This window comes from Polistes dominula, unplaced genomic scaffold (assembly GCF_049000335.1).
Source record: "Polistes dominula isolate Pdom_NZ unplaced genomic scaffold, Pdom_raw_medaka contig_25, whole genome shotgun sequence".
NCBI lineage: Eukaryota > Metazoa > Arthropoda > Insecta > Hymenoptera > Vespidae > Polistes > Polistes dominula.
The window spans coordinates 3,428,067-3,442,374 of NW_028301094.1; the positions used below are offsets into that span (position 1 = coordinate 3,428,067).

Genomic DNA, 14,308 nt, shown 5'->3' on the forward strand with positions numbered 1-14,308 from the left:
TGTTATATCGCGGCAAATTTACGCGACCAAATTTAAAATTTGTATTATTGTGTTATTTTACATTTCAATATTTACGTACAATTATTAAACGTAATTTTAAAGAAAAATATTTATTTGTTCATAAAAATAAGTAAAAAATATTCAATATATATTCATTTACTTATAAACATGCAAGAATTCAAATGTATTTAATGTACATGTAGTATTAATTATAAGATAAATTTTTATATAAAATATAATAGTGTATAAGAGGCACATAATATCGATATTTAAATAAATATCAAAGTAGATGATATTGACAACTTCAAAGAAATGTCACAATGTGGCGGTAATTTTTAATTTAACCTTTGTCAAGGAGAATTTGAATGAGGATAATTAAGCAAAAAATATTACATGGAAATTGTACATTTGCATATATTATTTGTTGTTTATTTTATTTTTATAATGTTCACTGCAGAATATTATGCTCAAACTGAAAGAAATGAGGATAATTATTATTACCTGGATCCTGATTATGAATATTCTCAATTAAACAATACTACTGAATGTGAAGAAGAAACTAGTTCTTCTTTTACAACAAAAATAATTACACATACAAGTAAAATGATATTTAATTTATTAATAGAATTGTTTTGTTTGATAACCTAAAATCTACTTATTATACATTAGCGTCAGATCAAAAAATTAAGTGTGATGAAGATCAGATATTATTTTATCTTGCTAAATTACAAGTTATCAATCCAGAAAGTATATTATTAATTGCTGCATATAAGGACATTGAACATCTTTGTAGGTTTGTAGGTACATGTGATCTTAATGAAATTAGAAATTTTGTTAAATAGAGAATAATACATAATCTATTTATTTTTATTAAAGGAAAATAGTTGAAAATCTTGATTCAATTGATAATGTAATGCAAACGTGTATACCTTTGCCAGAAGATCACTTATATATGCAACTTATAGCAGGATTAAGAGTACTCAGCAATAAACTTTGTGTATATGCAAATTATCAATCTGGTAATTTATTTAAAAAACGTACTAATAAATAAAAAAATATATTGATTATTATAAGAATAATGAATAAATTTAAATGAAATAGTATTTAGAAAATATATGAAATGTTATCAAGAACTCCATGATGAATATTTAGACTGTGTAGGACCAACAGATTGGACAGAGAATATGGAAATTCATGAATTGTGCGAGTATGTGCATAAATAATTTGTGTTTATATATAATATTTTATTTTACATGTGAATATCTTCATTTTTTCTCAGCCAATTCAAAGCAATATCTGATTGTTATTATACATTAACTGCTGTGTTATGTGGAATCGAAGCAGCAAAAATTCTCAAGGAACTTGTTGTACAAGTTATAACTGCTGTTATTTGGGTAAAAATATATTTAAATATAAATTATAAATCTAAAATATTATTTCTTTAAGGAGGTTTGAACCTTTAATGAAATTTTAATTTTTTTTTCAGACTGATTGTCCAAATGTACACATAGATCCAGTTGTTTTAGATCCTATGCCAGATATAAATTCCAAGTCATTTTGTAATACCTCTATGAATTTTATTATTGTAATAATACTTATAAATATACTATAAATTACGATATTACTTTCGATATAATTAAAACGTACGAGTTTATATTTTTAATTAGAAAAAGACTAATTTCATATATTATTACAAAAATATAAAAAAGAAATCAAAGTATAAAATAGATTTTTTTCTTATATTATTTTTTTTTATTAACATTATCTTTAATAATTGTTAAGAAAAAAATTAAGATTTAAAAAGTAAAAGTCAAAATTGTTGATTAACCTCAATTTAGAAGTATATTTAACGTTATTAAATGATAAGCGTTACTTAAATAGAAAAATAAATAATTTACGAAAAAAATCAAACAAGGAAATAATATAACTATAACTATGATGACTACATAACTGCGTTGTTAGGAATGACGTTCTATATTTATATTTTTATATTTTAGAAAATTTTCGTAAGATTTCAGTACATCGAATTGATCAAACGAATAAACGGAAATAAGACTTAAATTTGTTATTATATTTTACATTATAAAAGAAAATAACTCAATTTGCATATGTCCGATCAATGTCCATTGGCAGGTGATTCGACATAAAACGATTAATTGCAAAATTCAGCGACATTTCTCGTTTCTCGATGTCATTCGCTTTCTCTCATACACTATTTCAAAATGGCAGCAGGAACAGACGAGCTGAGTGAGTAGTCCCGAAAAAAATAAGTTTTTATTCGGTGTATAAGGAATTAATTTGATTTAGTTCCTTATCATTTCGGAAGTCATACATTGAGTTATTTAATTGGACAACTATAATAAGCGAAATTAGTATTTTAAAGTATTTTTTAAGGTGAAAAAGAAAGTCAATTGTCATGCCGCCCTGTAAAACGACAACTTCAAACCTATCATTTTTCGTGAAGGTTCAGTTCAATAGTTTCTCAATTCACATCTCTCCCTCTCCTTACCCTTGTCAGCTGCTACATCTTCATTCCAGCACGTGCTTACTTGATTGTCAAACAAATCAATTTTTAATACAATGTTTATCTAGGATTTTATTTATTATTTTCACATTTTAATATCTGAGACAATTTACATTATTTTATACCGTTATAAATATATAATTAAATTAAATTTTTTTTTCTTATTAATTTCATATATGGTAATTATTTAACTTGTTATACATTATATATCAAATTATTTTATTTTAAAGCTCAATATAAGAGAATTTTTTAATTTATTTGAAATATATATATATATATATATATAACTAATTGAGTCATATAAATTATCAAATGGATAATGTCAATTCATGTCACACACACACAACTGAGTTTTCATAAAGTTTAACAAAATATTTATGTATTTATCAAGCAAATATTTTCTGTAATTAATTATTTAATTAATATTGTTCGATTACAGTTTTGCTTGAAAGAGTTTTCCTTCGGCTGGGGTCAGCTGATACAGATGAACAATTACAAGCATCTGTTTGTAAATTTTTACCACCAGTATTGCTCAAGTTGTCCAGTGCACAGGAAGGTGTTAGGAAAAAAGTGATGGAATTATTAATTCATATTAATCGAAGGGTAAAAACTAGACCTCAAGTGCAGTTACCAGTTAAAGCATTATTGCTGCAGTATCAGGATCCAGCTGCTAGTTCATTTGTAATTGTATGTTACTTTTATTAATATGTGTACTTTTTAATAACAAAGTAATAATGTATGTAATATAATATTACAAGTACAATATTATTTTCAGAATTTTACAATTATATATATAAAATTAGGATATCCACGTATGGAAATGAAAAAACAAGCAGAATTAATCCCTAGTGTACTAAATGCTATTGATGGAAAGCCTTTATCTCATCAAGATAGGTTTGTAAATATTTAATTGCTAATTGATATGATAGATAAAATAATGTACATTGTTTCATTATATATATATATGTATAATTTTTTTTAGTTTAATGCTAATAATAATGCCAGCCTTGGGACATATTAGTATCCCTGCTGACCCTGATAAGCGAGTATCTTTACTTGGTTTACAAGATAAGCCTTATGTATCAAAACAATTAATCAACTTTATGCTTGATGTACTATTGCTACCTTATGGGTAAGCAGGATTACTGTACTTTGATTAATTTAATTATAATACATTTGTTTATTACAAGCAACTTGTTTATAATATTAGATCGGTAGGACAAAGTGATAATCAGCAATCGAATCGAACTGTTGATTGGCCTCAATTTCCTGTTCCACCTGGATTAAGTGAATATGCATTCAAGAGAGTTATAGGTGAACATCCACCTACAGCAGAACAGCTGGAACAAACTAAATTGGGAATTGTTAAATTCATTTCTAGTGGATTTTTCCCTGACTCAGATATTTTTATACATTTGGTTGTTGCAGCTGCAGATACTAGATTTAGTGTTGCTAATATGGCAGATTTAGAACTGAAAAAAATTGTGAGGTATATATTCAAAATTCGATATAATTATAATGTTTTATTTTATGTTTGTTTCAGTATTTGGATATGTATGTTTCAGTTCTTTAGATTGGTCATCAATGCAAATAGCTGCACCACTTTATACATTATTCTTAGGGACTGATGGTTTAGCAACGCAAAAAGAAATTAAACCTGAAATGAAACGATTACCTGCCAGCACTCGTATTCGACTAAAAGTTTTACATTATCTTTGTCGATTAACTAAGTCTGGTTTTATTATACCTTCATGTATTCAGGTACATTATAAGTAGTTGTATTTTTAATATACAATTTGAAATCTTATAATATTAATAATATGATATTTATATTAAATTACAGGTTGTATTTGATTCTTTATATGGAAAAAATACGAATTCTAAGTTGAAATCATTAGCACTTCGCTTTACATCTAATATTGTTCAACAGTAAGTTTATTCTTTTAATTTGAGAATGTAATTTATTTATTTAAACATGATGTATATATAGTTATGTTTATTCGTTTTTCAAGATGTAGTCTTACACCATTAGTTCGAGTAGCAGGAGTAATATTAAATGGTATGATAAAATTAATCTCTGAAGGTGAAGAAATTCATAAACCTATGGCATATACAGTTATCGGACAATTAGGCCAAAGAATACCTTCTCTAATCAATAAAGATTTGAGTTTGTTACAAAATCTTTTTGATACCTTGACATCGGTAAGCATTAATTGAATACTTTCTTTTTAAAAATATTAAAAAATTTTTAAACATTTATTCATCATAATAATATTCTTTTTCAAATTTAAGACTGACGGAGATTTACGAAGAACTGTGCGAGATGCGTTAATATCTGTAACATCTGCATTTGTTCTTAATAAAGAAGATAAAAGTAACATAACTTTGATGAATGCTTTATTGTCAGCTCATATAGAATCACCAGAATCAAGTGTAAGGTGTGTATATATCCAACTATCAATATAGATATTATACATAATCAATAGATAAATAATTTATTATTATTTATATATAATATATAGGTTTGTGGCTATGCATTATGCTGCAACTGTGTTTCCTCCTGATGATGCTCCATCACGATACCTACTACTTTTGTTATGTGGTGATAACAAACATGAAATAAGCACAGAAGCTGTAAAAGCTTTATATAGTGGTTTACATAAAACTGATGGCGATAGTCATGATAAAAAGGATATTAAACAAATAGTTCTACCAGATTTTTCAGATCTTGTATCTTATATACATTCAAAAATGCAAATAAGAATGTCTATGCCAAACGGCGGAAAAATTAATGTAGGAAGTAAAACACTTCCATTTAATATTGCTACTTTTTCTGAGGTACATTCTTTTATATTCGAATAATAATATAAAGCAAAGTATTATTACTTATATATATATATATATATATATGTATGTATTTTTACAGATAATTAATTATCTACGAGTTTGTCTGGCAAAAAGTGCTAATATACCGAAATATAATGAGCCATTGCAGCATCCATGCGAATATACTCCGTTGATTGGACGTTATTTACAAAATTTGTACGAAACTCAACCAGGGGCATTAAATTATTATCTTGATATGATTTTACTTCTCACTCATGCTTCTGCAGGTAATATTTCAAAGAATTGATATATATGTATTAATACATAATAGATATTTGAAACATTATTTTATTGATATTTTTTGCAGATTCAACCTCTTTGCAAGCATTATTAGAAATTGTTGGTTGTATCCCGAATTATATGAGAGAAATTTATGAAAAAGAATTACCATGGCTTCGTACCTTACTTACATCCACAAAACCTGATGTGAGATATTTGGTTGCTAAAGTCTACGGTGTTATAACTTCTAATTTTTCTTCTGTCGATTTCGAAAAACATATTTCGGAGGTTATAGATATGACAAAGAAAAAACACGTTGAATCACAGCATGGTTCATTACTGGCTTTAACTTTTATGATGGAGAGGAATTTAATAATTAAACGAAACGAAAATAGAGATGAATTACTAAACTGGGAGATGTATATTTGTGTTATTAAAATTATATGTACGTTTGTATATATATAGCAAATGAATTGTTAACAACTTATTTTATAAATTATATATTTATATATTTAGGTAAATTTCTTCATGAAAGTACAACATTACTTATGGATGCTGCAGTTGAGGCTATTGGTATTGTAGGAAAAACATTTCCTTTACCATTACCTGCAGAAGGAAATGATGACTTAAATAAAAAAGCAATTACGGAAACACTCTTTTCTATAGTAAACGATGTAAAAATAAAGACTAAGGTTTGTTTTATTATTTTAGGAAAATATGGATATTTATTGTTTTTTTTGTATTTAAAATAATTCTCTTTCAGGTAAAGGAAAAAGCAGTAATCTCTTTAGGATACATATGTGTTGCAGAGGATTTTCCACATACTACATACATAATAGATAAAATAATTACAATGGCTAAAGAAGTGAGTATTTTTTTCTATTTATAATACTTCTTTTAAATATGTTATTTATATTATGTAATAATATTTTCATTTATAGACCAAGGATATAGAAATTCATTTAATTATGGGCGAAGCTTTAGTATGTTGCGTTCAAGGACAAGCATCTCCAGAAGGGAGAGATGCATGGACCACTCTTCCTAGTGAATATAAAATTTCATTTAGCAACAAGAGTATTGAACTTTTGATATATGTACTAGATGAATTATTAAAATTGTACAAGATACCACACCCTAATTCTAGACAGGTATAAAGTATGATGTTGATATAGTATTTTATTCATTTTTATTTGATTAGTAATGTTGAACTATAATTTTTTTTTTATAGGCAACATGCATATGGTTGTTAGCACTATTAAAACATAATGTTCAACGAGATTGTATTAAACAGAAATTATCAGCAATTCATCATGCATTTATAGAATTTCTTTCTGAGGACAGTGGTAAATATGAAATATTAAAAAAAAAAATATATATCTATTCATGAACAAATAGTATATGTTGAAAACTTTAATAATATAATATACTTTTGCTTATGAATAGATATAATACAGGATTTAGCAGCAAAAGGGCTTAGTCTAGTACATGCTAATAGTACACAAGAAGAACGTAATTCTTTAGTATCATCTATATTAGATCAGTTCATGCAAGGTCGCAGAACTGTACAACAAGTTACAAGTGATACAAAATTATTTGAGGAGGGCCAGTTAGGAAAAAGTCCTAGTGGGTAAGATAAGTTTATTAATGACAAATTGTGTACCTAAGTAATATTTTTTGTTAGTAACATGTTTTTACAATTTCAATGAATAATAATAATCACTTGTATTTTTAGTGGTAATATATCAACATATAGAGAAATTTGCTCTCTTGCAACCGAATTACAAAATCCAGAATTGGTTTATTATTTCATGAGATTAGCTAATCATAATGCAGTTTGGACATCCAAGAAAGGTGCTGCATTTGGATTTGCAGCCATAGCTAGTGTAGCAAGCGACGAATTAAATAAATATTTACCAAGTATCATACCTAGATTATATAGATATCAGTTTGATCCTACTCCAAAACTTCAACAAAGTATGAGTAGTATATGGCGTGAAATTGTTCCTTCTACAATTAAAGCTGTGAGTAAAGACATTTTTTTTATTTTTCGTCTTGTTTACAAACCTTTGCGTGACATATGTATTTTTACGTTGCTTTTTAGCTTGAACAATATCATAAAGAAATATTGGATGATATCAGAAATAATTTAACGAATAATGAATGGCGAGTACGTATAAGTTGTTGCAATGCTTTATCTGATTTGTTGCGAGCAAATGTTAATATAAATTTAGAATTGTATGCTCCTGAATTATGGATGAAATTGTTTCGCGTGATGGATGATATTCATGAAGGTACAAGGCTGGCTGCTACAAATACGACTAAAGTACTTAGCAAAGTAAGTAATAGATATAATTTTTGTATAGTACATTTTCGTATATAATATATGAATTATTTTATTATTTTAATAGGTTTGTATACGACATTGTGAGTCTTCATATGGTAAAGCAGGTGAAACTTTATTACAAGCCATTTTGCCACCGTTACTTGATATTGGTATACTCCATACAGTAGATACTGTAAGAGCAGTATCACTACAAACAGTATCTCAGCTTGTAACATCAGCTGGAAATTTGCTTAAACCTGCTCTAGTCAACTTAATACCTGCTCTTTTAAGTGCAATTGGAGAATCAGAAAATCCTAATTTGTCATATTTAAGTAATGCATATGGTACGACATCCGAAGCACAAGATGCTATTGATGCATTAAGAACTTCTGTTGCAAAGGGTCATCATGGAACGGAAACAATATCTAAAGTAAATCTTTATCCATAATTAATACTTGCCTTGTATAATTAAGATATAGTTATTATAATTAGTTTATTTTTTACAGTGTGTACAATATATTGATGCAGATATTTTGAAAGATTTGATGCCAAAAGTAATAGAATTAATAAAATGCAGCGTTGGTTTTGGAACAAAAATTGCTTGTTCACATTTTTTGATTCTTCTTAGCACTTCTTTGAAACAAGAGATAACACCATATGCTGGTTAATATAAATGCAATATAATAATTATTATTTTTAATTTGTATATTGAATATATATATATATATAATTATATATATTCCATAGGTAAACTTTTATCTGTTTTGATACATGGTTTATCTGATCGTAATGCAGCAGTTAGAAGGAATAATGCTATTGCTATTGGTCATGTTGTTGGATCAGCAAAAAAATCTAGTCTTCAAAAATTATTTAACACCTTAAATACTTGCTATATGGAAAATGAAGGTATGAAAGAACAGATAAGAATAATTTTTGGAATAAAAACTGAATAAAATTAAACATGTTTTAACAAGTAGAAATTATTTTTTAGATGATTCCATTAGATCAGGAATCGGGCAAGCTTTGCAATCCATAAATAATCATAATCAAGAGTTACTAAGAAATTATTTTAATATTGTTATACCTCTTACATTTTTTGCAATGCATGCTGAGAAAACTCAAGGTTTGGATATGTAAAATAATACAATCATATTGAATATATTTAACCATTTATGTATATTGTTTTATTTTAAATAATTTCTTTATAGTAAATGAAAATACAGTTGCATTGTGGACTGAATTATGGAATGATATAACACCGGGAACAGAAACAGGAATTAGGCAAAATTTAAATGCAATAACTACTACCCTCAGTGGAGCTTTAGAATCAGCTTCATGGAATACTAAAGTACAAGCAGCAAATGCAATTAATACAGTAGCAGCAAAGTTAGGTAGTGGTGTTGATGTAGATGCAAGAAATACTTTACTGAAAGTATTGACAGATGGATTACGGGGACGAACGTGGAATGGCAAAGAGAAACTTTTAAGTGCTCTTGCTACTTTAGCAAGTAATAGCAAGTAAGATCGCGTATGCTATTGTTATTACAAGATATTATATATATTATTTTTAATTTTTAATTTTAATCTTAGAGAAACTTTAAATGAAGATGAAAAATTGAAAGAAATCATAATAGAAACATTATATAGAGAAAGTAAAAAAGAAGCAGTAGAATATCGTCAACATGCTCTACAAGGTTTTTGTACGGTATTACATGAATTGGATATCGATAAATTTACAGAAGTTTATAATATTGCTCAAGAAATTTTAACAAAAGTTAGTATTAACAGATAATAATAGGTTATTTAATGTAATTATATTAAATCTAAAATATTATTTAAAACCCATAGTTATCAAATAAAAACACTGATGACGATGGTGATGATTCTATTGCTGAAAGTTCTAAAAGGAAAGAAGATAATATTAAGTTACAAGAAGTAGTATATGAAGTTCTTGGGAAAGCATGGCCATCTTCTAAAAAGACACAGGGTAAAATAATTTTATATTTAGTTAAAAAATATTAATTATATTTATATTGTTCAGGTACGTAGATATATTATTTGTACAATTATATTTTTCCAGACAAATTTTGTATAGAATTTGTACAACACTGTCAGCAAGTACTACCTAATACAACAAGATCTGTACAAATTGCTATATTGACATCATTAAATCATTTTGTGGACAAACTTGTTCTTTTTACAATAGATGATGCAAATATGACGGCGAAAGATAAAGAAACAATAAATTCATTATGCGATATGCTTTGCAATATATTATCGCATTGTATAAGTAAGGAAATTGGAATAACTTTAGAAAATACTTTTAGACTGTTAGATTCCTTTACATATATCTTTTTTCTTTTTATACTTTAGGTACTCCGAAATATACCAGAATAAAAAAGGAAGGATTAAATATAGTTATATCGCTTTCAAAAAAATTAAATGAGACAAAAAATATTGAAAATCTTGACAAAATTAAATTAGTTGTCAAAGAATTAATGCCAGATTTAACAAAAGATAATCAGCCCGAAATTCGAACGAGAGTTATAGATATTAAAGAAATGCTGAAAATGTAAACACTATGTTGTTTGATTTCTGTATTACTCTAGAAACAAAGTATATATCAGTAAACTTATATTTCCAGTACCACACATTTCTGAATAATGGTAACATATACAAGTTGCATATGTTATATGTATTTGTTGTTATCAATATATTTCGTTTTCTTTCATATTTATTTTGTAGTTTAAAATATATAAATATTAATATTTATAAATTCTTACATTTCAGTGTTGGGTTCAGGAATAAAGGTGTTACTGGACATATAATCTCATCTTTACAAAATTAAATGATGATTCTTCTATATGAATGGAAGTTTATGTATTCAAAGTATGCAGTTTATCAACTATAACAAATCTTATAATTAGGATGTACTAACATCAAAACATCAATTATTTAGACTATTAAATTCAATTACTTTATGGCATATTACTGAAATATAATATATCTTATAAAATGGGTATATTATATTTATAATAGAACTCAGTTTTATTTTTTAAGTGTTGAATTTTTCTAATATTGAAAATATTGCATTATTTTTAATATTTATGGATAAATAGTTAATTAAAATTTAGTTTTGCTGTTCTTAGTTGTTCATTTGGTGAGTGTATTGCATAATTCCAATCATTAATGTCATTACTATTATCAACAGAAAAACAGTAATTGACAAAATATAACGAATGTTATAGCACAATATTATTCTGTAAAAACTTCCTACATATTTAATGTTTTCTGTTACCAAAGGTAAGGCTTTTAATCAATAATCATATTAGATTGCCATCATTTGAAACTAAATTTCTGAAAGCTTTGTTTTATAAATTTCATGAGTAATGTAATAATATATCGTTTATTATATTTCAAATGCATTTTGTGATTATGATAGTGTTTTAATTTATAATAATGAAGACAAAATGTAGGTCAGCTTTTTTAATATCAAATGATATAACGTGATTAATGTATACACTCAAAATTTACATAAAATAATTAATTATGTAAAAAAATTGAAAACATTACATTATCAGTATAAAAATCATTTTTCTAAAACCTTTATTTGGTTAAATCCATTATATATACATATAACAATTATTTCACATTTATTTTTTTTCTTTCAACTTTCCAAGTAAAATTGATGCTCCTGTAGTTTGTTCTTTTTCGATATTTTGCAATATTTTTTGCAATTGTAATATTAAATTATTAATAACTTTTTTAGTTTCATTTTCTATTAATAAAATTAATAAAAAGCAACCTCTATTAAATTTTATCCATTGTTTCAGAATATTTATTGTTAAACGGTCAATTAATGTTGCACCAAAAGTAGTTTCTCCTTTGGCTTCTAAGTTTTTATCATTTTGAATGAGTTTTTTTAATATCATATGTATACCTGGATTTTCTATAAGATCTTGTTCAGATTCTGTATTGGTAAGAAAAGAAGCGATAGCTTTAAATGCACAATTTAATTTTTCTCCAGAACCTGCTTTTAATATGGCAAGAGTAACCATTATAATAGGTCCTTTTGAAAGCCAATTTGCTGTTTCCGAAGCAATTGATTCTAAATATGTATCTATAACTGCTTCATGAAGTTCTTTTGCTCTAATATTAGCTGGTTTTTTGCTAGATTCATTATTATCTCCTTGACTTAAGCATTTTACTATACTTGGTGGAAAATAATGAGGATCTCTTCTTGCTACGAGATATAAAATAACATGTTTCCCGTATTCATTGAATGCTATTTCTGTTAAATCTTTTTGAATTTCAGAGAGTATTATTTTCTTCATTAAAACAGTATCATCGACAGAATCAAAAAGTGCTAATAATACCATATATCCGTGTTCAGACATGGCAATATTTTTAACATTTTCTTTAAGAGCTTTCATAATTATTTTTCTGTCTTTGTTAGTTCCATGCCATATGCAAAGCATAGCAACCTTAGTACCCATTTTTGTTTTACATAATTCTACTATTACATTTCTTAACATTACTATCAATTCACTTCTATCCGTATTTGAACAATTAGTCAAATATTCCCAAATAACAGTTTGAAGTAACACAGAATTAATCAAGTTCTTATTTAAAATTCTAGTTATATTCGTTTTTACAGCAGATAATATTGCAGATTTCATATCATCTGCATTTTCAAAAGCATCTGTAAGAACCTTTACATTTTTATCTTTACATTTCTTATAAAGATCAGCATAAAATTCTTGTTTCAAATTTATTTTCTCTTCATTCGTAGCCCAAGTAGAATATGCAAGTTCGATAAGAGGAGCGGAAACAATATGACTCATTAAATTAATTACATTTCCGTACCATTCTGAAATAATATTCTTTCTTAGTTCCGAAGATCCTTTTTTTAATAAAACTTTAACACAATTCTTAGCATATTTTGATTGAGTCATAGTTACGATGGATGGTTTCAACTCATCAAATATAGCATTTAGCGTATTAGGTTCACAATTTTTGATTATCAATTGAATTATACGCGATGTATCATGAGTAAATACTACTTTGTTATAATGAGATTTGAATAATTCGTGCAGTTCTTCACTCAGCTTCTTCTTTTCTACTAATGAACAATCACTTCTACGTAATTTTTCACTTATTTTCTTAGCTCGAATAGAAATTTCATATACATCAGTTAATTTTCTTTCTTTTCTCTGTTCTTTTAAATCTTTTTTCTTTTGTTTAAAATCCTTCCAATTTTCCTTTTGCATTGGTACAATATCATCTTTAGTAATTTTCTTTTTATTTTTTAAATTCTTCAAATTACGTAAATCTTTTAAATTGTTTTTACGTGCTTTTGGCGAATCTTCTAACAGCGGTTTTTCAAATTTTATTTTCTTCTCCTTTTTAGTATTATCTGATTTATCCTTTTTCTTAGTTTGGACACCTTTTACACTTACTTTCTTTGAAACGGCATCATCATTTAATTTGGTTGAAGTCTTAGTTACCTTCTTATTCTTCGTTTTCGTCAAAGTTTCTTGTTCCCTTCGTTTCATATTTGAGTGTAACACTTAGGAAAATTAAATAAATAAGATTAATACAATTTAAATAAAAAAATTATAAGATATACTGAGAATGATCCTAACCTTAAAATATATGTAATATATATATATATATTACCTGTAGTCTCAAATTGCACTAAAAAGTTTTAATTCAATCAATAAGTACAAATATTTAAATAATAAATGTAACACAATATTTCAAGAATAAACTATTGTTTCAATAGTAAAATAAAACACGTGTAGTCCAGTCACATGGTCGTAATAATACAGTAACGAAAACCAAAGGAAAAGTAAATAAATACCTTTTCCGCCACTAGGGGCGATACTAGCATTGATACAATTTAGTAAAGTGTATTCTTGTAAATTTTACATAAATTATTATCATCATAATGAACAGAAATGTGAATTACAAAAACATAAATCAAATATGTACATATTATACAAAACATTAACATATATTTAATTTTAACTACTTTATTATAATTCAAAATGTTAATGACTTATTTCAAATTTTCAACATTTATTTGAAAAAAATAGTTGATCAATTACCATAGTTAATTCATATCTTTATTGTTACAAGTACACACATTTGTAATTATAAGAATGTCAAAGGCAATATGAATTTTATATTACCAATTTTTAATAATAAATTTAATTGTTTGTAAAATGTATTATATATAAAATATAATGTATTCGAGTTAGTATGCAAAAAACATTGTATCGTATATAAATTTATGACTTAAAAATAAATGTTTACTGCTCTGAGTAACTTATTATTTAAATATGAAAATGTAA

At 26.1% G+C, this 14,308-nt stretch overlaps 3 protein-coding genes across 5 annotated transcripts; 2 read left to right on the top strand and 1 right to left on the bottom strand.

Annotated features, from left to right (window-relative positions):
- Positions 1 to 135: 135 nt before the first annotated feature.
- LOC107063722 (uncharacterized) lies at positions 136 to 2,223 on the top strand. Its single transcript, XM_089176508.1, has 6 exons — positions 136 to 598; positions 670 to 793; positions 877 to 1,019; positions 1,102 to 1,207; positions 1,280 to 1,394; positions 1,487 to 2,223. Exons 1-6 carry the CDS (start codon positions 394 to 396, stop codon positions 1,610 to 1,612), a joined length of 819 nt encoding a protein of 272 aa, XP_089032634.1. The 5' UTR covers positions 136 to 393; the 3' UTR covers positions 1,613 to 2,223.
- On the top strand, positions 1,877 to 10,529 carry LOC107063720 (proteasome adapter and scaffold protein ECM29). 2 transcript variants are annotated; one of them, XM_089176493.1, is made up of 28 exons: positions 1,877 to 2,464; positions 2,964 to 3,211; positions 3,300 to 3,418; positions 3,507 to 3,656; positions 3,735 to 4,013; positions 4,090 to 4,285; positions 4,368 to 4,453; positions 4,537 to 4,726; positions 4,817 to 4,962; positions 5,047 to 5,362; positions 5,451 to 5,637; positions 5,718 to 6,074; positions 6,146 to 6,321; positions 6,393 to 6,494; positions 6,571 to 6,777; positions 6,858 to 6,972; positions 7,073 to 7,256; positions 7,362 to 7,650; positions 7,731 to 7,964; positions 8,038 to 8,382; positions 8,459 to 8,615; positions 8,700 to 8,858; positions 8,944 to 9,075; positions 9,161 to 9,470; positions 9,543 to 9,726; positions 9,801 to 9,939; positions 10,033 to 10,242; positions 10,326 to 10,529. In XM_089176493.1, the coding sequence occupies exons 2-28, from the start codon at positions 3,098 to 3,100 to the stop codon at positions 10,526 to 10,528; spliced, it is 5,286 nt and encodes a 1,761-aa protein (XP_089032619.1). In that variant the 5' UTR covers positions 1,877 to 2,464; positions 2,964 to 3,097; the 3' UTR covers position 10,529. The 2 variants fall into 2 exon arrangements, with proteins under 2 accessions (XP_089032619.1, XP_015171224.2); XM_015315738.2 differs by having other exon boundaries at positions 1,877 to 2,247.
- Positions 10,530 to 11,423: 894 nt separating this feature from the next.
- On the bottom strand, positions 11,424 to 14,103 carry peng (Pumilio and CPL domain-containing protein penguin). Of its 2 annotated transcripts, none has more exons than XM_089176497.1 (2): positions 13,598 to 14,103; positions 11,424 to 13,521 (listed from the first exon to the last, which is right to left on the bottom strand). In XM_089176497.1, exon 2 carries the CDS (start codon positions 13,505 to 13,507, stop codon positions 11,606 to 11,608), a length of 1,902 nt encoding a protein of 633 aa, XP_089032623.1. In that variant the 5' UTR covers positions 13,508 to 13,521; positions 13,598 to 14,103; the 3' UTR covers positions 11,424 to 11,605. The 2 variants fall into 2 exon arrangements, with proteins under 2 accessions (XP_089032623.1, XP_015171234.2); XM_015315748.2 differs by having other exon boundaries at positions 13,632 to 14,099.
- Positions 14,104 to 14,308: the final 205 nt, after the last annotated feature.